Source organism: Musa acuminata, unplaced genomic scaffold (assembly GCF_036884655.1).
Source record: "Musa acuminata AAA Group cultivar baxijiao unplaced genomic scaffold, Cavendish_Baxijiao_AAA HiC_scaffold_500, whole genome shotgun sequence".
Classification (NCBI taxonomy): Eukaryota; Viridiplantae; Streptophyta; class Magnoliopsida; order Zingiberales; family Musaceae; genus Musa; species Musa acuminata.
Window position 1 is genome coordinate 1 of NW_027020745.1, and position 24,341 is coordinate 24,341.

Here is a 24,341-nt window from a genome sequence, read left to right on the forward strand (position 1 = left end):
CACCACACAGTACTGTTTATTGCCATTCATAAATCAATCAGAAATTTGAATCTAGTTAGAAGGCAATAATCTCAAACTAAAGATGACCACATATAGTAATTGAACCATGAGATGAACAAATGGGCAAGCAAACATCCAAACAAAAGCAAATGGTAGATCACGGATAATGATTATGGAAATATGTAAAATGTTAAATACCAAGCTCTACATACATGAGGGATGATTTTTGATAAAAAATATGTAAATTTGGCAAGAAAAAATAATGGAGACACAATAATATCTACCTAAAGTTCCATATAAAAAATATATTCTTTAACACTGAACAAAACAAATAATGGAGAAATATGCTTATGACAAGCTTCAGGATTAAGGAAACATCAACTTCCATTGTCATCCTGTTTTGTCATTGGCGTGAATAGTTAAACTCCCGATCGTCGAAGTCTACGATTAGATGGTTTTGACAAGGGTCAATTCCAGAATGCAAGAAATATAACCAACAAAATGTGGACTGGAGGATAAAAGACCGTAGAATAATAAATCACACCAATAAAAATCCCATTTGTAGATTCCAAGACATGTCATACATCTAAAGTGGTACCAAAACCTACTATGTACAGCGCTAAATGGAAAGTTTCATCAAGGAACAACACTCAAGCGATGAACAAAAAATAGTTCTTAGATCATACATTAAAGACAAGATAACATGACTAAACTATTAGTATACAATTTCACCAAAAGTATGTAGCTATGAAACCACTGTAGCATCGATAAGTCATAAAGACATTAAGTGCAATGGCTTATAGAAGTAGCATAAAAAAGTGATTATTATTCTTTAAATAATGCTGTGTAAAAATTGGATAACTTAATATTAAGTTTCCAATCCTGTTTAACTTGCTAGTAAACTATTAATCTTCAAATCTCATTTCAAAAAGAGTACATGCAATACGAGAGCGTAATGAACTTTAGCACCTCATCCATCATCAACAATTTAAATCCTCATTTATCACCATAAGTGTGCAGTTTCAGCCATTTCTGAAGATTTTTTCGCAGGTTCAATTCTCCAATTTCAGGCTTAAATTCTGTGAATCCAAACAGGAATATGTTCTCTTTCTCCTTCCTGTCTATACTTTTTTATATTACTATATTTTTGAAGAATCTGAAACTATATGATTATTTGTTTCAATGTGTTCAGTACACCAGAGACACACAGAGCTACTATAGCATTTGGCAGGATCAAGAGAAGGCCAAAAAACTTTGTTGGTCTAGAACCTACATATATCCTAAGAACCTAGATGTCACTGGTGTCACATTCTAAATATTGCTCTTAAATAGGTTGGGTTGTCAGAATACAGTTAGTAAAAAAAAATGCAGTAAACTCCATCTAAATTGAGCCGGTTTAGTTCTAGATTAAGTACAGAAATCCGTTACACATAATTGATGATAAGAGAACTGATTTAAGGATGAGGGGCCTACCATCTCCTCCTCTACATATGACAGCTCTAGAGTCCCCAACATTTGCAACGAGCAAACGATCACCAACAAGGACAGCTGTTGATGCAGTTGAACCCGCCTCTCGGTTCTGGCTGTTCTCAGATTTCAAAAATTCTGCGTCCGTGTGGTTGTATGCATCAGCTGAAGGTAACAGCACAGATGAATTTCATAAGCCAAATATTATTGTTCTCTAAAAGCTCTTTCATAGTACAAAATGCAAATCAGCACCACCTATAGCTGATTTTGTATCGGTAATGAACTTTGGATGCCTGAGTAAGTTGCTGAAGAGGTTTTGTTTAACATACTCTGCTACTTGGGCACCGCCATGACCTACATAACCACTCATCAAAGCATCAAAGTCTAACGTTAGGATATTGAATGTATAAGCAACTCTCCACGAGAGAAATTTACCCTAGAAAAGGATTGAAAGAAGCAAGTTAATGAATGGGTTTTCTATGTCAGTTTTACCAAAAATTTGCAAATACAAAAAAAAAAAAAGATAAGACATTCTAAACATAACAAAGACAACAAAATACTGCAGAAATTTTACCATCAAAGACCCCAAACAAGCCAACAATTTCTCCATCAACGCTGTCAATTCGCGTCTCATAGAAGTCTTCCATCGAAGATCTTTTCCCCGGACAGCTTGCATACCCATAACCAAACTTCCCATCTTGACTGTCTTGAAAGAAATAAGCATGAGTTTTAATGTTAGATTGACACGCAAGAGTAGGATGTTTCTTTACAGCCTACTTTAGGCAACATATTCAACTGCAGATTCAAGAACCACAATTAACAGATAGGAAGCAGTTCTATGAGTTTATTCAGCGTAAAAGAACCATGTTTCCCATGTAAGTTCACACATCCATATCTGACGAACCATCTCATAACTTGTTTGTCAATTATTAAGGATCTAACTTATATTGAATTATTAAGGAATAAACGACTGTTTATACATAAAAAATAAATAAATAAATAAATCTCTTCCAATAACTAGCTAGTTTGTCTTCGAATTAGAACTCAAAATATATGAAGCGAATGCTAGCATAAGATCAGCTCGAAAATCGCACGAGATACGAAACATAAACAAATCTAGAAAAGAATATCGTAAGCCTTAATACGACTTCACAAGGAATAAACGAACGAGACCTGAGTCCTCCCCCGCTGACCGGAGCACCGTCTGCTTGAAGCCCACTGATGGAGTTCAAATACCCCATCTTCCCTCCGAAATATTCGCCCCCCAAACAAAGATCAAAGTGAGGGAAGATCCCACCGAAACCACCGAAACAAGAAGGCCGATCCAATCAGCCTGGAAAGAAACCCATGCCCGATTTCCTCACACTCGAATCAGCCGTCGATCCCCACCGCGACCAAATTCACCCCCTGCAATCGACATCCGATACCCCCTCCCCCCCACAAACGTTTACCACGTCGATCAACGGAAGCAATCTCGAACTCCAAAAAGAAAAGAGGGCAGATGAAGAGATCCTTCACCGAGAGACAGAGAGAGAGAGAGAGAGGAGACGCCGAGCACTGGTTTCGATCGCTGGCAACGGGGAAGAAACGTCGAGGGAGGAAACAACGGATTAATGGTGGGGGGTAGGCGGTGGGTTTTGAGTAGAAGTTAAAATGTATGAATGGATATGCTTAGGTCTCCATTTGGTACCGAAAATAAATAGATAAATAAATACACATGTCTCAAGAAAAATAACTTTAATTGAGCGTTAAAGTATAATTAATTAAGTTTAATTGACTAAATCGAAGATCTAATTAGCAATATATGAGCATACATAACAATGCTATAATAACAATCAAAACTTAAAAGGACAAAAAATGGTTGTAATAAATCATACATTTGTGTGTGAGAGGTCACTTCTATCTTTCCTTTGCGTGCTTGCATTGCTTAAGTGGTTGCCATCACGTAACCGCATGCCATCGTTATACTTGTCGCTTGTTTGGGTGTTCTTTTCGATGCATGATTATTCCATTTCTTATGAGATATATATATATATATCGGGAGGAAGCATAATATAATGCAGCTTAATTCCCGATGGAATTAACGTGATGAACACCGACATTTTCTCGAGCATAGTATATTAACATGATAGAGCTTTTTTTCTGGGGGATTACCGATGAAATCCATGTGGGGAAGACGAGCACGTCGTTGACTTCGATCGGAAGCTGTGGCGAGGATCGAAATGACTCAGGCAGTTGGCAAGTCAACGCCTCAATCCACCAATTTTTAGTGAGGATGAATGCGATGCAAATTCCCTGTTGCATTAATTTGGTGGTATTATATATAAACACAACAATTTTCATATTTATTGACTCGGTCAATCTCTGTAAGTCGATTGTCATTTGCCCCTCGAACAGCAATTTAATGCATATGAATGTGAGGGAATTCTCTCTTTTTTTTTTTTCTCCATAAAAGAGTCTCACGTTTTCAGAAATTTTCCGACATCAATTTTTTTTTTAACCTAATACCGATTACAATATTTTTAATACGATGTTATAGTATTTTAGTAATACCCAAAAAATAATATAATATAATATATTTATAAATATAATTATTTTGAAAATATTATTTTTTACAGTATTTTTATTTTATGTTATAGTATTTTTCATAATATAAAATATTATAACTATATTTTTTATTGCATTGACGATTGTTTCTTAGTATTACTGAAAATACTATAATTGGATCGATTCATCCAACTAGTCCACAGAAAAAGGAAAAAAAGAAAAAAAAAAAAAGGGTAGATAATTGGATATTTCAAGGATTAAGCAAAAAATTAAGCGCTATTAAAAATCTGAAAAATGAGAAGTTTCTTTTTTTAAAATCAATATGTGTATATATTGATTTATATGCTAAGTAAGCGGTGGTGGTTCGCTCGCCCGCGGCACCTCCCTTACGGCTTTCTTATTTAAGTTTCCGCGTCCCACCACCGTGCTTGTATGTATATATATACACATGTTCTTGTCATCCTCTGCGTCTTCTATCGACACAACTTTCTTCTTTAAGGACCGATTACCATATTCATAAACTCTGACCATGAAACTATATATATTTCATATTTATTGTATTAAAATAAAGTGAAAAAAATATCATTCTTCATATATTTTTATGAAAATGATAAATAGTAATTACATTTAAAATTACCATTTGAGATATCATATGAAAACCTCAGTAAGACATTATCCATGATGATAGGGGTAATAATGGCGACATGACGTGTCACGACGACTGCCCCACCTGGGCGCCACTCTGCCCAATGAGGAAGGCAATAACGCTGACTCGACACGCGCTGACGTCATCCACTATCAGGCAACGACTTCCGACCCCGTGCACTTGACCACGACAGGAGAGGACGACGACCGACCCTCGCCCATACCCTGCGACAGTCCGGTTCTCCACGCAACGTTAGTAACAGCGTCAGACGTCGTCAGAGGTACGATCCTGCCTCCCACAGGCGGGCACATCAGGTAACGCTAAACTACCCTATAAATACCCCCGAGTTCTAAACGAAAGGGGGGACTTCTCCACGGCAGAAAACTCCCTTCCACATCATCTGACTTGATCGTCGGAGGGGTCGGGCCGAGCTTCCGACCCGACCTGTGTGCAGGAACGAAGGCAAGGTCGCATCTCCCAGTCACCACGACGAGGCTTCACCCCCCACGCTACGTCCCATTCGGACCGCCGTGACCGGCCACCCCAGTTGTCCCGAGGAGCGCCGCGTCGGATCCCCGCGCATTCGGACCCGAACCAAGCCGCGTCGGCCCCGAGGCCACGGCATACAGTTGTTCCCCGTAACATTTTGGCGCTAGAAGGAGGGCATACTGCCCGAGACCTCCTCGGCCACAGCCTACCCGAGACCTCCTCGGCCACAGCTTGCCCGAGACTTCCTCTGCGCGGCCTGCCCGCCTAAGTAGCTCCTCGGCCACTGCCTGCCCGAGAGCTCCTCGACCCCATGCTGCCCGAGACCACTCCTGCGCGGCCTGCCCGCCTGAGGGGCCTACCACCCCTACAACCAAGCCCAACTTGACCGACGAACCACTACTTGAGGTTCCTCGGCCACCCAGAGCCACCACTGCACATCCAACCCTCGTCAATTGTCAAGCTCCATGATTCCCACACCCCTGGCAATGAACCGGCCTTCGCCCGACAGAGACGGTTCCTTAGAACCGAAGCCATGCCTCGGACTCGCCTTACGGCAACCGACGCATAACTTCCATTGGGGGGGGAATATGATGAGGGTAATAATGGCGATAAGACTCGGGCTGACGTCAGCTGTCTCGGATGACGCATCGCCCCTCGGTTGACCTGACAACACCTGGTCAAACAAGACCAGAACGCCAACCGAGGCACGTCACTATCCTACAGGAGCCCAGCCCCTCACGTGACGCCAACACTAGTGTCAGACGCTACCGGGAGTTCGATCCTGCTCCCTGCTAGCAGTCCTACGCACCACCTTCACTATAAAAACCCTTGCATGCCAAGGGAGAAAAGGAGGGAGAGGACAACACAAAAACACCCTCAAAACCACTCCACTCCACATCACTAACTTGATCGTTGGAAGGGTCAGGCCGAGCTTCCGACCCGACCTGTGTGCAGGAACGAAGACGAGGCGCCTCTCACCGGACGCACAGGCGAGGAGCCCCTTCCCAGAGGAAACGGCGACCCCCCTCCACGACCGAACCGACCCGAGCCGGCGACCTCTACAGTCCCGAGGAACCCCCCTGGGAGATCCCCGCCATTCGGACCCAGAACAAACCGCGTCGGCCCCGAGGCCACGGCGTAAAGTTGTTTGCACTAACACATGACATCTAACGTATCGAGAAAAAAAGAGGGAAAAGGAAGCAGAGGTTACTTGGTGTTCGGGGTTTTAGCATCATCCCATTTGAATCAAGATTTCGGTACTTTTTTTTGCCGGACAAGACTTCCTGAGATCTGACCACTGAATTAACCGACGATGAGTGATCTAATTATGAAGTTGCATGAGTTTTTTGCCTTTCCAAATCTAACTACAGATATAATTCCATTAAAGATTCTTATCTGTTGGGCACATAGCGCATTAGTTCAGCCCATAATGCTTTAATAACTCATAGCTCATATTAGTATTTTCTTTTCTTTTAACATAAATCCTAACTTTTTTAATCTAAACGTGTGCAGGTAAGGTTGAAAAAAGAGGACAATGACGATTGTGGACGAGGTTGAGAAGAAAAAAAAAAAAAGAAAGGAGAAACTGTAATATTGGCAATTAAGGGCAAAAAAAAAAAAAAAAAAAAGAGAGATGAAGATGAGAATAATGCAGAGGTTCCTTTTATGACTTAAAGCATGCGGTAAGTATTATTTAGTATGTTATATTTCTTTTTTTTCTTAAATTTCAAAGCATATGAATTCGTTGCCGACGTTGTATAGAGTGCAGATTGGTTATAGTTGCCGAATGACAAGATGTTGTTGCTCGACAGGGAACGCATGCATGCATGCATGCATATGAATCAACTAAACAATCCTCTTCTCTTTCAGGACATGTGAACTTTTTCTTGCACAACCTGTTTACTTTGCAGAACCTGTCTATGATATGTTATACCTTCTCGTAACAATTTTAATATTGTCTCCCAAGAAATCATTTCTTGCTGTTTCATTCACAATGGCAGAAAATTCTACTAACAGAAAACCCTCTATTTCATGATATTTAATCGTAGCATTGGACACATGAAAGACAAAAATTTTCATTCAACTTCTCTTCTCTTATCTACGAACAGTTCCTCTTCTTCACCGCATGGCCGAAGCGTATTAGAGTAAGGGATCAATAGTGGGTAACTGCATCCCAGCGATCCCAGCTTCTTGAGTTCTCCATCCTTTATATCATAGCTATATGCCTCGCTATCTACGGTGAAAACAAGTGACGTGGTCATCGCCACCTCTCTCAGCACGACGCAGCTCACGTTGGGGGGTTCCCTGAACCCTATCTGGCCCAAGCTCACCTCATGCACCCTTACCCATCCTGGCGGACCGTCGTTTGTCTTCCTCAGCAGCCACAGTCCGATCACCCAAGTACACATTTCGTAATGGATTAGGCACAGCGACTTCCCCTCCCACTTGCCTATTCCGATCGTGTCCAAGTAGGCGACGGCTGCTTCTTTCGGCAGAGGGATGATCTGCGTGCGCTCCTTCCTCACATCAAAGGCGACGACATAGTGGTCGATCCTCTCGTACGATTTCGAATGTGACGATGCCCAGAATACGACGTCGTCGCAGACCACCGGGTGCTCCAAATGTAGTTCCATCCGACCGAAGTCGAGTTCCTTGTCCATCGTCCACACCCTCGCAGACGAGTCATAGACCTGACAGCGGTGCAACGAGCTCCCTTCTGGGGTCCGTGAAAGGTAGACCAACTTGTAGCTTTTCGTCACCCCATCTCCATCGTTCATGAATCTCACCGCGATGCCGATGCCGCCCCATGTCCAATACTTGCTCGGCGGGGAGGGCAGCTGGCACCGAGTCCCACGGGCCGGGTTGTAGACGCATAAGGCATCATCTTTGTTATGCAAGACAAAGACGAGGCCACCCGCTGACCCAAGGATTACGACTTTCCTGTAGGACAAGAATTCGAGGCTGCTTCTGGGCACACCGGCGTAGGGGTCAATGAGGAAGAAGGGCCCAGGAATGTTGCGGATGTGGGGAAAGAAGCCGGAGATGACATTGTTGTGGTACGTCTGTGAAAGGAGAAAATGAGAATCTGATGAGAGCTGGCGAAAGGTCTTGCAAACAGAGAGGAGCCTAAAGAAGGTCTTTGCTGGGAGGTAGGAGAGGATCTCTGCCAGCAGGTTATCGGGAAGGGGACGACCGCTACTTCCGAGGTTGATGCTATGACTGCTATTGAGCATACCATCCATTCCAACCATCAGAGATTTGGAAAAGTACAACTGTCCATTATATAGAGAATAGAGAAGGCCGATGACTCTTAGTGTGAGAAGATATCGAACTTTCATCATCTGAAACTGAGAAATGTTTCGAGGACCGATTACCATATTCATGGACTCTTTCCATGAAATTATATATATATATATATATATATATATATATATATATATATATATATATATATATATATATATATATATGTATATTATATATATATATATATTCATATTTATTGTATTACATTAAAGCTAAAAACATATCATCTTCATATATTTTTGTGAAAATGACAATAAGTAATTACATTTAATATTACCATTTCAGACATCATATGAAAATAGTAGTTAATTATTAGATTTAGTGTGATCCTTCTAAGCACTCTCCTCTGTTAGACATTATCCATGATATCTAACTTGCCAAGTAAATGATAAAATTGATTTGAATTAAGAGCCTTAGTTATCACTAAGATCAATAGATAGTGAAAAGATCATTAAATTGCTCACGTTGCCTCTGATCACTACTTTTTCATAATTCAAATAAAGAAAATAATCATCTGAAAAAAAAAGCCATTTTTAGTTTCAAAATTTTCAGATAAACATAAGGATGCTAAAGATACAATAGTTGTGTGAGGGATTATTTTACTACTGATTTTGAATGTTTAAGGGTATTTTTAATTTATAGAATTGCTAATTTTTAAGGAATCTTGAAAAAAGAACATTCGACACTCGAGTAAATTGAAGACTTCCAAGTTAAGAATGCCAATATGAGCCTTAATTAAGAGTCTTAAGAATCAATCCACTTCAAACCATTTTTAGATAAATTAATTTGAGATGGTAGATTATGATACGAACAAAATGGACAAATGAGGGGTGACCATAACACCAAATCTTATCGCAATGTGACTTACATGAGTGTAGGACAAAAGCAAAATCCAATGTATTCGGGAAGATAGTGAGATTTGTTACAAGGATGATCAAATTAGGGTCGAAGTTGTGTCTTTTACTCCAATTTTTGGAATTAATCGATTGCTCAAACTTGGCCTACTCTACATATAATTTCTAATCTTAACTTTTCATACCCTTTGAATATAAGTAAATTTAAGATTTTCTAAGATCTATGGATTTTGGTAAAAAAGACTCGATCTAGATGACTACATAATTGAATTATTTAGTGGATGTTGGAATATCATAATGGTCCAACTGATTTTAATTTCATCATTTTCATCATAGGTGTATGCTTATTGATGATTGACTAAAGTTTTTCTTTTTCTTTTACTGATGCAAGACTCATAAAGTTATAAGTGGTTTTTAATCAATGTTATTATATAATTTAAATTATAAAATTCTTCCTAAAATCTTAATTGAACTTTTATTCCCCAAATTATCTCTCATGGGCAAACAATTTTTTACAATTAGCCAACGTTTAAGAGAATATTCTATCGACATAGGAGATTGTTGTTTTGGAGGTACAAATCTAGGGTAAAAGTCCTTTAGTGATAATTAAAATAAAAATTAAAAAAAAAAAACTTATGATAAATTATTTATTATCCCTCGATATGCTTTCATTCATTCATTCTGAAAATTGACCTTAGAGCTATTAAAGTAGCGAACCTTTGTCTTTTTATATTTATGTCATTATTACCCAAGTTGTTACATAAATTCTAAACCATGATTCCTCCCCATAAAATGCTTATTTCTGATTTTGATTGTAAAATTTTACAGATTCAACGATAACTTGATGATTAGAATGTTATGTTGTCTATTCAAATGAGGTAACTAAATCAAATTATGCATGATGACCAATATACAATAATTTATCTTTGTTTCTTGGATAACGAGAAGCCGAAATGATGAATTTAGTCAGGAATATTTTATTTATATTAATTTTTTAGTTATAAATTGTTACATTATACAAGAAAGAATATTACCACATTTAGGATTTTTTTCATTGGATTATAACATCATTCCATATATCAAAAGTCAAATAAATAAATATCACATTATTAATATATATAAATAATAAATATTTATTATAATTTTTTATTTATCAAAATATAAATTAAAAGTAGTCATAGGTTTTATTTAGAAATATAGTGATACTAACTCAAAAATAACTCAAAAATAAAATTCAACTAGCCCTAGTTAAAGGAATATTTGTTCTCAATTGAAATTTGGTATAGTATTATTGGTTGGTTACTTTAAAATTTTAAAATAAAGTAAAAAAATTCCGTAATACGAGGAGGAACCTTTATAAGGCAACTATAAAATAAATATATATTCAAAAGTTAATCATCATATTGACATATATCAAATGCTCGAAGGCATACTCGGAGGAACCTTTATAAACTCACAATAGTGAATGAAAATAAATCCATATTACACTCCTAACAACATAAATAATAGTATCTCTTACTCGTCAAAGTAAGGACATGTTGTTGAATCTCGGATTTTGATGATGAAATCAATTGATGTGTTTGTGATCTAATATGCATTTAAGTAACGCAGGACTAGCTTCGATCATAAAAGGCAAATTGATTAAAGTAGGAGAAATCAAACGTTAGGCCAAAGAGAACATATTAGAAGATTGGACGTCGGCTGGAGGATCGATCGACGTGTCGGTAGAAGGCTTCGTGTCATGAATTTAGGCATCGGGTTGAAGGATCAGACTTTACGCCAAGGAGATTGGAAGTTGCAAGAATCAACATGTCGATTGGGCAATACATCGAAGGATTGGACGAAGTGTCAGATGAACCAATGACATGTCGGACAACATAGGATTCGCTTGTAATCGACTATGTCTAGATTGAGTTAGTTTAGAGTCTAATTGAGTCAATTTAGAATGTAATTAGGTCAACTCAATTAGGGGATAATTAGGCATAAGTTAGGGCTGAGTTGGGTCGAATGGAATACCCACTCAGCCACTTAGAACCATGCTAGGCAGTGGCACCACCCATGGTGGGTGATAGAACCACTTGAAGCTCAACCTCCGAGGAGGTCCAGTCGATGGTACCGCCCAAAGTTGGCAGTGGTATCATCGGCCATAAAAGCTATCAAGCGATGTTACCACTAGAGCCTAGTCTCCGAGGCTCTGTCAAGTGGTGGTACCGCCAATATCCTAAAAATTGAGAATGAGACACTTTTAGGCTTCAATTTTTAATCTGTTTGGAGCCTATAAATACCTTTATCATCCCTGTTCAGATCACACAAGAATTGAGAACAAAAACAAAGATAAATTCTGTTGTAATCTTATGAGAGTTCTCCTTCTATAGTCTAAGGTTGATTTTTATTTAAGAGAGGAGTAAGTGGGGGTGTAAAGGTTCTCTCCTCAACTTGTCAAAAAGAGAATTGAGTTGTACGGGTAGTTGATCTTCGGTAATGGAAGCCGGTGGTCTCAACGAAAGAGCAATCAGAAGTGGACGTAGATCACGATAACCGAACTACTATAAAAATCTGGTTTGAATTTACTTCTTACTATTTACCTTTATTGCAAACTAAATTCATACTTTCACTAAGCTTCCGTACGCTTTCCAAGTTAATATTTTTTCGATACGATTTTTCATCGAACAAAATTTTTAAAACCAGTGATTTTAACGAAAGCACTAATTCACCCCCCCTCTTAGTACCGACTCAATCATAACACACGTTCTATCCAATAATAGATATAATAACTATCCGATCGTCATGTCTTATAACCTGTTAATCCTCAAAGGGAATCACCCTACCTGTCCTTAGTAGGAAAATAAAATCGTCTTATAACATGTTATGTCTATATAGAAATGAAATAATACATTGAAACATTTAAAGTTATCTTTCAAATATCATTAATGTTAAATAACATCAATTAGCTATCAATCAACTTGTATTATAACTCAATGTTTCAATTGAACTCGATTTAACTAGAACCTAATTTAATCGATCTCTAATCCTCATTTAATCGATTTTGAGAAGAGGTTACTTGGTGTTCTGGGTTTTAGCATCATCCCATTTGATTCAAGATTTCGATACCTTTTCTTGCCGGACAAGACTTTCTTGACCACTGAATTGCTCAGAATTAACCGACGATGAGTGATCTAATTATGAATTTGCATGAGTTTTTTTTTTCCAAATCTAACTACAGATATAATTCCATTAGAGATTCTTATCTATTGGGCAGATAGCTCATTAGTTCAGTCCATAATGAGCTTTAATAACTCATAACTCATACTAGTATTTTTTTTTTCTTTTAACATAAATCCTAACTTTTTTTAATATAGACGTGTGGCAGGTAAGGTTGAAACAAAAGGACAATGAAGATTGTGGACGAGGTTGAGAAAGAAAAAAAAAAGAAAAAGGAGAACCTATAATATTGGCAATTAAGGGTAAAAAAAATAAGAGAAGAAAAAAAGAATGAAGATGAGAATAACTCAGAGGCTCCTTTTATGACTTAAAGGATGCAGTAAGTATTATTTAGTATGTTATATTTCTTTTTTTTCTTACATTTCAAAGCATTATTCGTTTTTGTACACTAATAGTATGTTATTCGTTGTCTCCTCTCTTGAAATCGAACAAATCCCAAAAAGTTATATAGACAAGATGTTGTCTATCTAAGATTGTATAGTGCAGATTGGTTATAGTTGCAGAATGACAAGATGTTGTTGCTCGACAGGGAACGCATGCATGCATGCATATGAATCAACTAAACAATCCTCTTCTCTTTCATGAACTTTTTCTTGCACAACCTGTTTACTTTGCATTATTAAGTCAAAGTGAATTTGTCTATGATATGTTATACCTTCGCATAACAATTTTAATATTGTCTCCCAAGAAATCATTTCTTGCTGTTTCATTCACAATAGCAGAAAATTCTACTAACAAAAAACCCTTTATTTCATGATGATAAGGCATATTTTGTATTCCCGTCACGTCACAACCTCTGTCGCATCACGCCCCCACCAAGTCGGCACGAGAGTACCTCCCTGCACCGGGTTGGGACCTATACCGAGATGCACTCCCTCGTCAAGTATCGTCCCGAAAAACTCGGGGCATTCCAGGCACGTTCCGTGCATTCCGGACGTGCGACCACACAAAGGTACCATCTCGCAACTTGAGGATCGTTCACCGTATCAAATCCACGTACGACCGATCCTCGCATAATAGTATAAAAGCCCTTGACCGACATCTGGCCATGGGATGACAAAAAAAGGGGAAAAGGTAACCACCAACTTATTCTACGAGGGGCCAAAGTTGGAAACCCGCCGACGAGGGCCTTATGTGCTGGAGCTCGATCGCCTCCAGAAGCGCGACCGCCCCGATCGAAGTGGCACCTTCCCGGAAGACGATGGTAGCGTCCCAACTTCCTGACGTAATCGACCTCAACACCTCGTCCCATCGATCGTGAACTCCCGACATTAACCTGTGGATCAAGACCCCATCGGCGACGACGCATCAGGTCACATTTAATCGCAGCATTGACACAAGAAAGATAATTTTTCATTCAACTTCTTTCTCTTATCTACGAGAATGTATACATAATAGGAAATACAAACAAAAAGAAGGTCTCTTCACGTTGTTTCGAACAGTTCCTCTTCTTCACCGCATGGCCGAAGCGTATTAGAGTAAGGGGTCAACGGTGGGTAAGGGCATTCCAGCGATGCCAGCTTCTTGAGTTCTCCATCCTTTATATCATAGATATATGCATCGCTTTCTACGGTGAAAACAAGTGACGTGGTCATCGCCACCTCACTCAGCACGATGCAGCTCACCTTTGGGGTTTCCCTGAAACCTAACTGGCCCAAGCTCACCTCATGCGCCCTCACCCATCCTGGCGGACCGTCGTTTGTCTTCCTCAGCAGCCACAGTCCGATCACCCAAGTACACGTTTCGTAATGCATTAGGCACAGCGACTTCCCCTCCCGCATGCCTATTCCGATCGTGTCCGAGTAGGCGACGGCTGCTTCTTTCGGCAGAGGGATGATCTGCGTACGCTCCTTCCTCACATCAAAGGCGACGACATACTGGTCGATCCTCTCGTTCGAGAACGAATGTGACGATGCCCAGAACACGACGTCGTCGCAGATCACCGGGTGCTCCAAATGTAGTTCCAACCGACCGAAGTCGAGTTCCTTGTCCATCGTCCACACCCTCGCAGACGAGTCATAGACCTGACAGCGGTGCAACTTACTCCTTACTGGGTGCCGTGAAAGGTAGACCAACCTGTAGCTTTTCGTCACCCCATCTCCATCGTTCATGAATCTCACCGCGATGCCACCCCATGTACAATACTTGCTCGGCGGGGAGGGTAGCTGGCACCGAGTACCACGGGCCGGGTTGTAGACGCATAACGCACCATCTTTCCTATGCAACACAAAGACGAGGCCACCAGCTGACCCAACGATTTTGCCTTTGCGGAACAAGAATTCGAGGCGGCTTCTGGGCACACCGGCGTAGGGGTCAACGAGGAAGAAGGGTCCAGAAAAGTCGCGGTCGTGAGGAAAGAAGCCGGAGATGACATTGTTGTGGTACGACTGTGAAAGGAGAAAATGAGAATCTGATAAGAGCTGGCGAAAGGTCTTGCAAATAGAGAGGAGCCTAAAGAAGGTCTTTGCTGGGAGTTAGGAGAGGATCTCTGCCAGCAAGTTATCGGGAAGGGGACGACCGCTACTTCCGAGGTTGATGCTATGGGTGCTATTGAGCGTACCATCCATTCCAACGATCAGAGATTTGAAAGAGTCCAACTTATTGTCCATTATATAGAGACAATAAGTAATATATATATATATATATATATATATATATATATATATATATATATATATATATCATATTTATTGAATTATAATAAAGGGAAAAACATATCATTTTCATATATATTTTTATGAAAATGGCAATAAGTAATTACATTTAATATTATCATTTCAGACATCATATGAAAATGGAAGTTAATTATTAGATTTAGTGTGATCCTTCTAAGCACTCCCCTCTGTTAGACATTATCCATGATATCTAACTTGTCAAGTAAATGATAAAATTGATTTGAATTAAGAGTCTTAGTTATCACTAAGATCAATAGATAGTGAAAATATCATTAAATTGCTCACGTTGCCTCGGATCATTACTTTTTCCTAATTCAAATAAAGAAAATAATCATCTGAAAAAAGAAGAAGCCATTTTTAGTTTCAAAATTTTCAGATAAACATAAGGATGCTAAAGATAGAATAGTTGTGCGAGGGATTATTTGACTACTCATTTTGATTGTTTTAGGGTATTTTTAATTTATGGAATTGCTAATTTTTAAGGAATCTTGAAAAAAAGAACCTTTGACACTCGAGCAAATTAAAGACTTCCAAGTTAAGAATGCTAATATGAGCCTTAGTTAAGAGTCTTAACGATCAATCCACTTCAAACCATTTTTAGATAAATTAATTTGAGATGGTAGATTATGATTAGGATAAAATGGACAAATGCAGGGTGATCATAACACCAAATCTTATCCTACTGTGAATTACATGAGTGTAGGACGAAAGCAAAATCCAACGTATTTGGGAAGATAGTGAGATTTGTCACAAAGATGTTCAAATTAGGGTAGAAGTGGTGTCTTTTACTCCAATTTTTGGAATGAATCGATTGCTCAAACTTGGCCTACTCTACATATAATTTCTAATCTTAACTTTTCATACCTTTTGAATATAAGTAAATTTAAGATTTTCTAAGATCTATAAATTTTGGTAAAAAGACTCAATCTAGATGACTATACAATTGAATTATTTAGTGGATATTGGAATATCATAATGGTCCAACTGATTTTAATTTCATCATTTTCATCATAGGTGTATGTTTATTGATGATCGACTAAAGTTTTTTTTTAACCAATATTATTATATAATTTAAATTATAAAATTCTTCTTAAAATCTTAATTGAACTTTTATTCCCCAAATTATCTCTCATGGGCAAAATTTTTTTACAATTAGCCAATATTTAAGATAATATTCTATCGACATAGGAGATTATTGTTTCGAGGTGGTAAAGGTTCTTTAGTGATAATTAAAAAAACATATTAATTATCCCTCAATGTCCCAAACTTATTTATTATCCCTCCATATGCTTGCATCATTCATTCTAATTTAGTCGGGGCATATGAACTTTTTCTTGCACAACCTGTTTACTATGCGTTATTAAGTGAATTTGCCTATGATATGTTATACCTTCTCATAACAATTTTAATATTGTCTCCCAAGAAATCATTTCTTGCTGTTTCATTCACAATGGCACAAAATTCTACTAACAAAAAACCCTCTATTTCATGATATTTAATCGCAGCATTGGACACAAGGAAGACAACATTTTTCATTCAACTTCTCTTATCTTATCTACGAGAATGTATACATAATAGGAAATACAAACAAACAAAAAAAGTCTCTTCAGGTTGTTTCGAACAGTTCCTCTTCTTCACCGCATGGCCGAAGCGTATTAGAGTAAGGGATCAACGATGGTAAATGGCATTCCTGCAATGCCAGCTTCTTGAGTTCTCCATCCCTTATACTGTAGGTGTATGCATCTTCATGTGTGGCGAAAACAAGTAGCGTAGTCGTCGCCACCTCACACAGCATGGTGGACAGCACGTTGAGTGGTTTCTTGAACCCCATCCGGTCCGAGCTTATCTCATGCGCCGTCACCCAGCGTATCCCACCGTTGTTACTCTTCTCCAGCAGCTCTAGAGCGAACACCCGAGAAGACAGACGGTAATGAATCAGGCAAACCGACTTTCCCTCCCACTTGCCGATCCCAATGGTGTCGGAGGGATCGATGTTCATTCTTTCCGGCGGTCGGATGATCTGCGTGCACTCAGTCCTCAGGTCGAAGGCGACGACGTACGCATTAATCATCCTGCACGTTTCCCGCGCCGACACCCAGAATATGGTCTCGTCGTGGACCACCGGGTGATCCAAATCTATTGCGCCCCCTCCAAAGTCGAGACGCTTGTCCATCGTCCACTTCTTGGCCACCGAGTCGTAGACCTGGCAGCGGCGCAACGAGTACCACACCCAGGTTGATGAGAGGTACACCAGCTTGTAGTCTTTCGTCATGTCCCCATCGTTCATGAAGTTCACCGCGATGCCACCCCCCGGACACAAGTCCGAAGGTGCGCGTAGATGACACCGAGTCCTACGAGCCGGGTTGTAGACATATAAGCTACGGGTGGCCGCCCGGCGGTTGTCGTGCATGACGAAGACAAGGCCGTCAGCTGACCCAAGGATGAAGCCGTTGTTCTTGCTCAAGAATTTGCCAAAGGTTCTTGGCACGCCGGCGTAGGGGTCAACGAGGAGAAAGGAATTGAAGGCATTGCGGATCTTGACGAAGAATCCGGAGACGGCTTTGCAGAGATCTGATTGTGAATGGAGGAAATCAGACTTTTCCGAGAGCTCGTGGAAGGACTTACAGACAGGTTGGAGTCTGAAGAATGTCTTCGCGGGGAGGTAGGACAGGATCTCTTCGTGCAAGTCGTCGGGAAGCCGACAGCTTCCGGTTACGGGCTTCTCCTCACCCACGATGCCGATCTCGAGCGGAGGGTTCATCGCTGCAGCAAGAAATCTAGATTCGAAAACTGTATAAGAAATCTCACTGTGTATATATATACACACTTTAAACGTAGATATATATATATGTATCAAGATATACACATATCAATATATATATATATATATATATTTATATTTATATGTATATATCTATCTATCTATCTGTCTCTCTATCCCTCTCTGTCTACATATATATATATATATATATATATATATATAGAGAGAGAGAGAGAGAGAGAGAGAGAGAGATATAGATAGATATATACATATATATACATAGATAGATATATATATATATATATATATATATATATATATATATATATATATATATATATATATATATGTGTGTATATATATGTATATATCTATCTATCTATTTCTCTATCCCTCTCTCTCTCTCTCTCTCTCTCTCTCTCTCTCTCTCTCTCTCTCTCTCTCTATATATATATATATATATATATATATATATATATATATATCTATGTATATCTATCTATCTATCTATCTATCTTAACATTGGTCTTTTTTTTGACATGAGTTGAGTGCAACGCGAAGACACACACGTTGAAAGATGCATGCCTCGTTAGCAGCTCGTGTAGACGTTCTTCTCTTTATTTTGGTACTTCAACATCACCAAGAAATCATATTTTGGTCATATTGTCTATCTCTGCAAGCTATATGTGCTCATTATTGTTTCTGAGTTTCGTAAGCGATTTGTTTTTTTGTGATACATACATACATACATACTTTTTACCATTTATAAATAGGGATGTTTTTTGTTGGGGCCATACTCGACTGAAAATCCAATTGGGGTCTGAATCTGATAAGCTTTTGGATCCAAAATGAGGAGGACCCGTACCTAAGAAGATTCAGATCGGACATTCTAATTTATGTATCATCGGGTGGGTGAGATATAGGATCCATACTTGATCTTGTAATGTTAATGGATCCAAAATTTTAGGTTGGACTTCATATCTTGTATGGAGCCACGAGGGTTATGGGCATTCCTATCCCCATAAGACATGCAAACCACAGCAGATTTCCTTTTCTGCTTCATTCTTACGTGTGTTCGAAACAAGCATTCCTCCGTTGGAAGGCTAAACATTTATTTTCTCCCATTGGCATCCTCGCAGCCGGCGGTGTAATGGGATGTGTGAAGAGCGGCAGCCAGAAGTCATTAGTTGCCGGAGGGGTATCGGCTGCGTTATTGTGTCACGTGTACACCCAGCTTCCAGAACGACCTCTATACGCATCATCCCTGGGGTTAGGGGTTCTACCATGGCTATTCTGCTCAACACCGGCTATATCTATCTTTTTTCCCCCTTCTCCTTATGCTTACTTAACCTGCCTGTTTTACTTATCAGGTACGTCCGTGACTCTTCTAGCTGTAATGGGGTCTCGCAACAAGTAGTCTGGAAAGGTATTCCCTGCAGGTGTCGTTTCTCTTGTGTCCTTGATAATGGCCGGTGGCTATCTTCATGGAATTCTGCGTAGCAGTAAAACATTGTATGTTTTGAATAGTCTTCTTCGTGTTCTTCGTGGACTTGCAGTAACCTTTTCTTTTATGCAGCTTGACTGTGTTCTTGTCTACCCAGTCACAGTTTCTACTGTGCAAGAACTTGCATAATTTGGATGCAGTTTTGCTAGGAAATAGAACATTACATCAACAGGCTCTTCTAATGATGAAATAGAACATTTCATCATTAGGTTCTCTAAGGTTGTCAATTGTAGATGCTTGATGGTTTGCTTCACGAGGACATAAATGGCCAATGGCCAATTAGATCTTTCAAATAGGCTCTTCTAATGCCATATCCAATGCTCTCTTGATGGCTTTGTCGAAAGGTCTAATTACATATTAATCTTTGTAATTATTTATTTTTAATATTTTAATTTTTATATTTTAAAAAAATTACATTAAGATATCTATACTTTGGAATATTTACGAAAGTAAAACATTTGATCACATTACTCTAATAATCTCTATGTTGATCTATAATACCTTTTAAAAAAATAGTATAATTTCATTATACTACAAGCAAGCAAGCAGGAATTGGACACTAAGAAAGAGAAACCGAAGAAAAATTTTCATGCTATTTTTTGTCTCTCTACGGTAATGCATATATATATGACAGGGAAAAAGGAAAAAGTCAGCTCCTCTTCCTGACCGCATGGCCGAAGCCGAAGCGTATTAGAGTAAGGAATCAACGGTGGGTAATGTCACTTTGTATAGTGAAAACAAGTAACGTCACTCAGCATGATGGAGCTCAGCAAGTAGTGAAAACACCACCCAAGTACACATTTCGTAATGGATTAGGCACAGCGACTTCCCAGCTTCATCGGACCAACGAAGTCCATGCTATGGGTGTTGTTGAGCGTACCGCCCATTCCGACGATCAGAGATTTGAAAGAATACGACTGTCCAAGAGGGAAGGGGGTAATTACCGTACCCCGAGCCGCAGCAGGAACACGTTACCCTACTTCTTCGCCATGCCCACGAGGTTCCGGTGGTTGAGGTCGTTGCCGACCTGTAGCCAGTTTCCGAAGATAGGGAAGGAGACGGGGCCGGGAGGGGCGCCATTGGAGCCGGAGCGGGAGAATACGAAGAAGAGGAGGAGAGGAAGAGAGAGAAGGGAGGGAGATTGATCAGTGAACAGATGCTTGGCAGCGTACGTGCAGGCAACTGCCGCAAGGGTGAGCATGGCCGGCCAACTTTGTGGTGGAGGCAGCCATGGCGATGGTCGTTGGCTTCCTTCTTGTTGCCAGTGCTGGTTGGATGCAAAGGAGGGAGAGTGGACGGTGATTTATATGCCAAGTAAGCGGTGGTGGTTCGCTCGCCCGCCCGCCGCACCTCCCTTTCAGCTTTCTTGTTGAAGTTTCCGCGTCCCACCACCGTGCCTGCATGGATGTATATACACACGTTCTTGTCATTCTCTGCATCATATATCGACACAGCTTTCTTCTTTTAAGGACCGATTGCCATATTCATCAACTCTTTCCATGAAACTATATATATTTCATATTTATTGTATTACAATAAATTAAAAATATATATATCGTTCTTTATATATTTTTATGAAAATGACACATAGTAATTACATTTAAAATTATCATTTCAGACATCATATGAAAACAATAGTTAATTATTAGATTTAGTGTGATCCATCAAATCACTCTCCTCCGTAAGACATTATCCATGACATCTAACTTGCCGAGAAAAGAAAGGGAAAAGGAAGCAGAGGTTACTTGGTGTTCGGGGTTTTAGCATCATCCCATTTGATTCAAGATTTCGGTACCTTTTCTTGCCGGACGAGACATCCTGAGATCTGACCACTGAATTGCTCAGAATTAACCTCTTTTATTGGCAATTAAGGGCAAAAAAATAAGAGAAGAAAAAAAAAAAAGATGAAGATGAGAATAATGCAGAGACTTCTTTTATGACTCAAAGCATGCAGTAAGTATTATTTAGTATGTCATATTTCTTTTTTTTTTCTTACATTTCAAAGCATATAAATTCGTTTTTGTACACTAATAGTATGTTATTCGTTTTCTCCTCTCTTGAAATCGAACAAATCCCAAAAAGTTATATAGACAAGATGTTGTCTATCTAAGATTGTATAGAGTTCAGATCGGTTATAGTTGCAGAATGACAAGATGTTGTTGCTCGACAGGGAACGCATGCATGCATTCATGCATATGAATCAACTAAACAATCCTCTTCTCTTTCAGGACATGTGAACTTTTTCTTGCACAACCTGTTTACTTTGCATTACTAAGTCAAAGTGAATTTGTCTATGACATGTTATACCTTCTCATAACAATTTTAATATTGTCTCCCAAGAAATCATTTCTTGCTGTTTCATTCACAATGACAGAAAATTCTACTAACAAAAAACCCTCTATTTCATGATATTTAATCGCAGCATTGGACACATGAAAGACAAAAATTTTCATTCAACTTCTCTTCTCTTATCTACGAACAGTTCCTCTTCTTCACCGCATGGCCGAAGCGTATTAGAGTAAGGGATCAATGGGGAACTGCATCCCAGCCATCCCAGCTTCTTGAGTTCTCCATCATTTATATCATAGCTATATGCCTCGCTATCTACGGTGAAAACAAGTGACGTGGTCATCGCCACCTCTCTCAGCACGACGCAGCTCACGTTGCGGGGTTTCCTGAACCCTAACTGGCCCAAGCTCACCTCATGCGCCCTCACCCATCCTGGCGGACCGTCGTTTGTCTTCCTCAGCAGCCACAGTCCGATCACCCAAGTACACGTTTCGTAATGCATTAGGCACAGCGACTTCCCCTCCCACATGCCTATTCCGATCGTGTCCGAGCGGGCGACGGCTGCTTCTTTCGGCAGAGGGATGATCTGCGTGCGCTCCTTTCTCACATCAAAGGCGACGACACACTGGTCGATCTCGTTCGAGAACGAATTTGACGATGCCCAGAACACGACGTCGTCGCAGATCACCGGGTGCTCCAAATGTAGTTCCAACCAACCGAAGTCGAGTTCCTTGTCCATCGTCCACACCCTCGCAGACGAGTCATAGACCTGACAGCGGTGCAACTTGCTCCTTACTGAGTGCCGTGAAAGGTAGACCAACCTGTAGCCTTTCGTCACCCCATCTCCATCGTTCAAGAATCTCACCGCGATGCCACCCCATTTACAATACTTGCCCGGCGGGGAGGGTAGCTGGCACCGAGTACCACGGACCGGGTTGTAGACGAATAAGGCACCATCTGTCTTATGCAACACAAAGACGAGGCCACCAGCTGACCCAACGATTTTGCATTTGCGGAACAAGAATTCGAGGCTGCTTCTGGGCACACCGGCGTAGGGGTCAACGAGGCAGAAGGCTCCAGAAAAGGCGCTGTCGTGGGGAAAGAAGCCGGAGATGACATTGTTGTGGTACGACTGTGAAAGGAGAAAATGAGAATCTGATGAGAGCTGGCGAAAGGTCTTGCAAACAGAGAGGAGCCTAAAGAAGGTCTTTGCTGGGAGGTAGGAGAGGATCTCTGCCAGCAAGTTATCGGGAAGGGGACGACCGCTACTTCCGAGGTTGGTGCTATGGGTGCTATTGAGCGTACCATCATCCATTCCAACGATCAGAGATTTGAAAGAGTCCAACTTATTGTCCATTATATAGAGAAGTAAGAGGGAAGGATGACGACTCTTAGTGTGAGAAGATATCCAACTCTCCTCGTTTGAAACAGAGAAATGTTTCGAGGACCGATTGCCATATTCATGTACTCTTTCCATGAAAATATATATATATATTTATTGTATTACAATAAAGGGAAAAACATATCATTTTCATATATTTTTATGAAAATGGCAATAAGTAATTACATTTAATATTACCATTTCAGACATCATATGAAAATAGTAGTTAATTATTAGATTTAGTGTGATCCTTCAGAGCACTCCCCTCTGTTAGACATTATCCATGATATCTAACTTGCCAAGTAAATGAAAAAATTGATTTGAATTAAGAGCCTTAGTTATCAATAAGATCAATAGATAGTGAAAAAATCATTAAACTTTGTTACTTGAGATGGTAAGTTTTGATTAGACGTTTCTATTTTAAAATCAATAATATATGTATATATTGAAACTCTTATTTAAACTTTGTTACTTGACTATTAAGACATTAAAGATTTATTATTAGACTCAAAAACTAATTTGTAGTGATTATATTAATTTGTAAGGACCCAAATTATATTGTAGAACTTTGCAAGGAAAATTATGTAAAAATGCCGCAGCCTGTCATACGCCGCCGCAGCCGTCCTCATCGGCATTCCTGGGTGCGTTCATGTGCCACGCGGCGCTCCTAAAGTTCTACAATATAATTTGGGTCACAAAGAGAGATTCACAACGGCGGAAACCCGCCTAGATGTTCTTGAAGCGAGCATGGAGGAACTCTACCATGGCCAACAAAAACTAGTTGGGGTAGAGAGCTCGCAAGAGGAAGCGGAGTCCAGGATCGACAAGGTCGAGGCCCTAGTCGACCGACTGTCTGATGACACCAAAGACTCCGTGCAACACTTACAGGATGTTGTGGCGGAACTCACTTCAAAGGTGGCCATGCTCGCAAGAACACTAAATGCGGGAGGAAGCAACACCCGCGTTGCACTGCCACAAAATTTGAGGGCACCCGAGCCTCATGGATATGGAGGGGCCAGAGATGCCAAAGAGCTCGAGAACTTTCTGTTCGACATGGAACAATACTTCCGAGCTACGAGGCCCGATTCTAAAGATACCAAAGTTTCTATAGCAACAATGTATCTGAACGGAGATACGAAACTTTGGTGGCGAACCCGTTGGGAGGAGATCCAACAAGGCCGGTGTCGAGTCGACACATGG

General features: G+C 39.9%; 1 protein-coding gene across 1 annotated transcript; it reads right to left on the bottom strand.

The window, feature by feature from the left end:
• Positions 1-859: 859 nt before the first annotated feature.
• Positions 860-3,137, bottom strand: LOC103976877 (probable protein phosphatase 2C 59). The gene is made up of 4 exons (XM_009392216.3): positions 2,641-3,137; positions 2,042-2,169; positions 1,723-1,821; positions 860-1,632 (listed from the first exon to the last, which is right to left on the bottom strand). The coding sequence occupies exons 1-4, from the start codon at positions 2,706-2,708 to the stop codon at positions 1,403-1,405; spliced, it is 525 nt and encodes a 174-aa protein (XP_009390491.2). The 5' UTR covers positions 2,709-3,137; the 3' UTR covers positions 860-1,402.
• Positions 3,138-24,341: the final 21,204 nt, after the last annotated feature.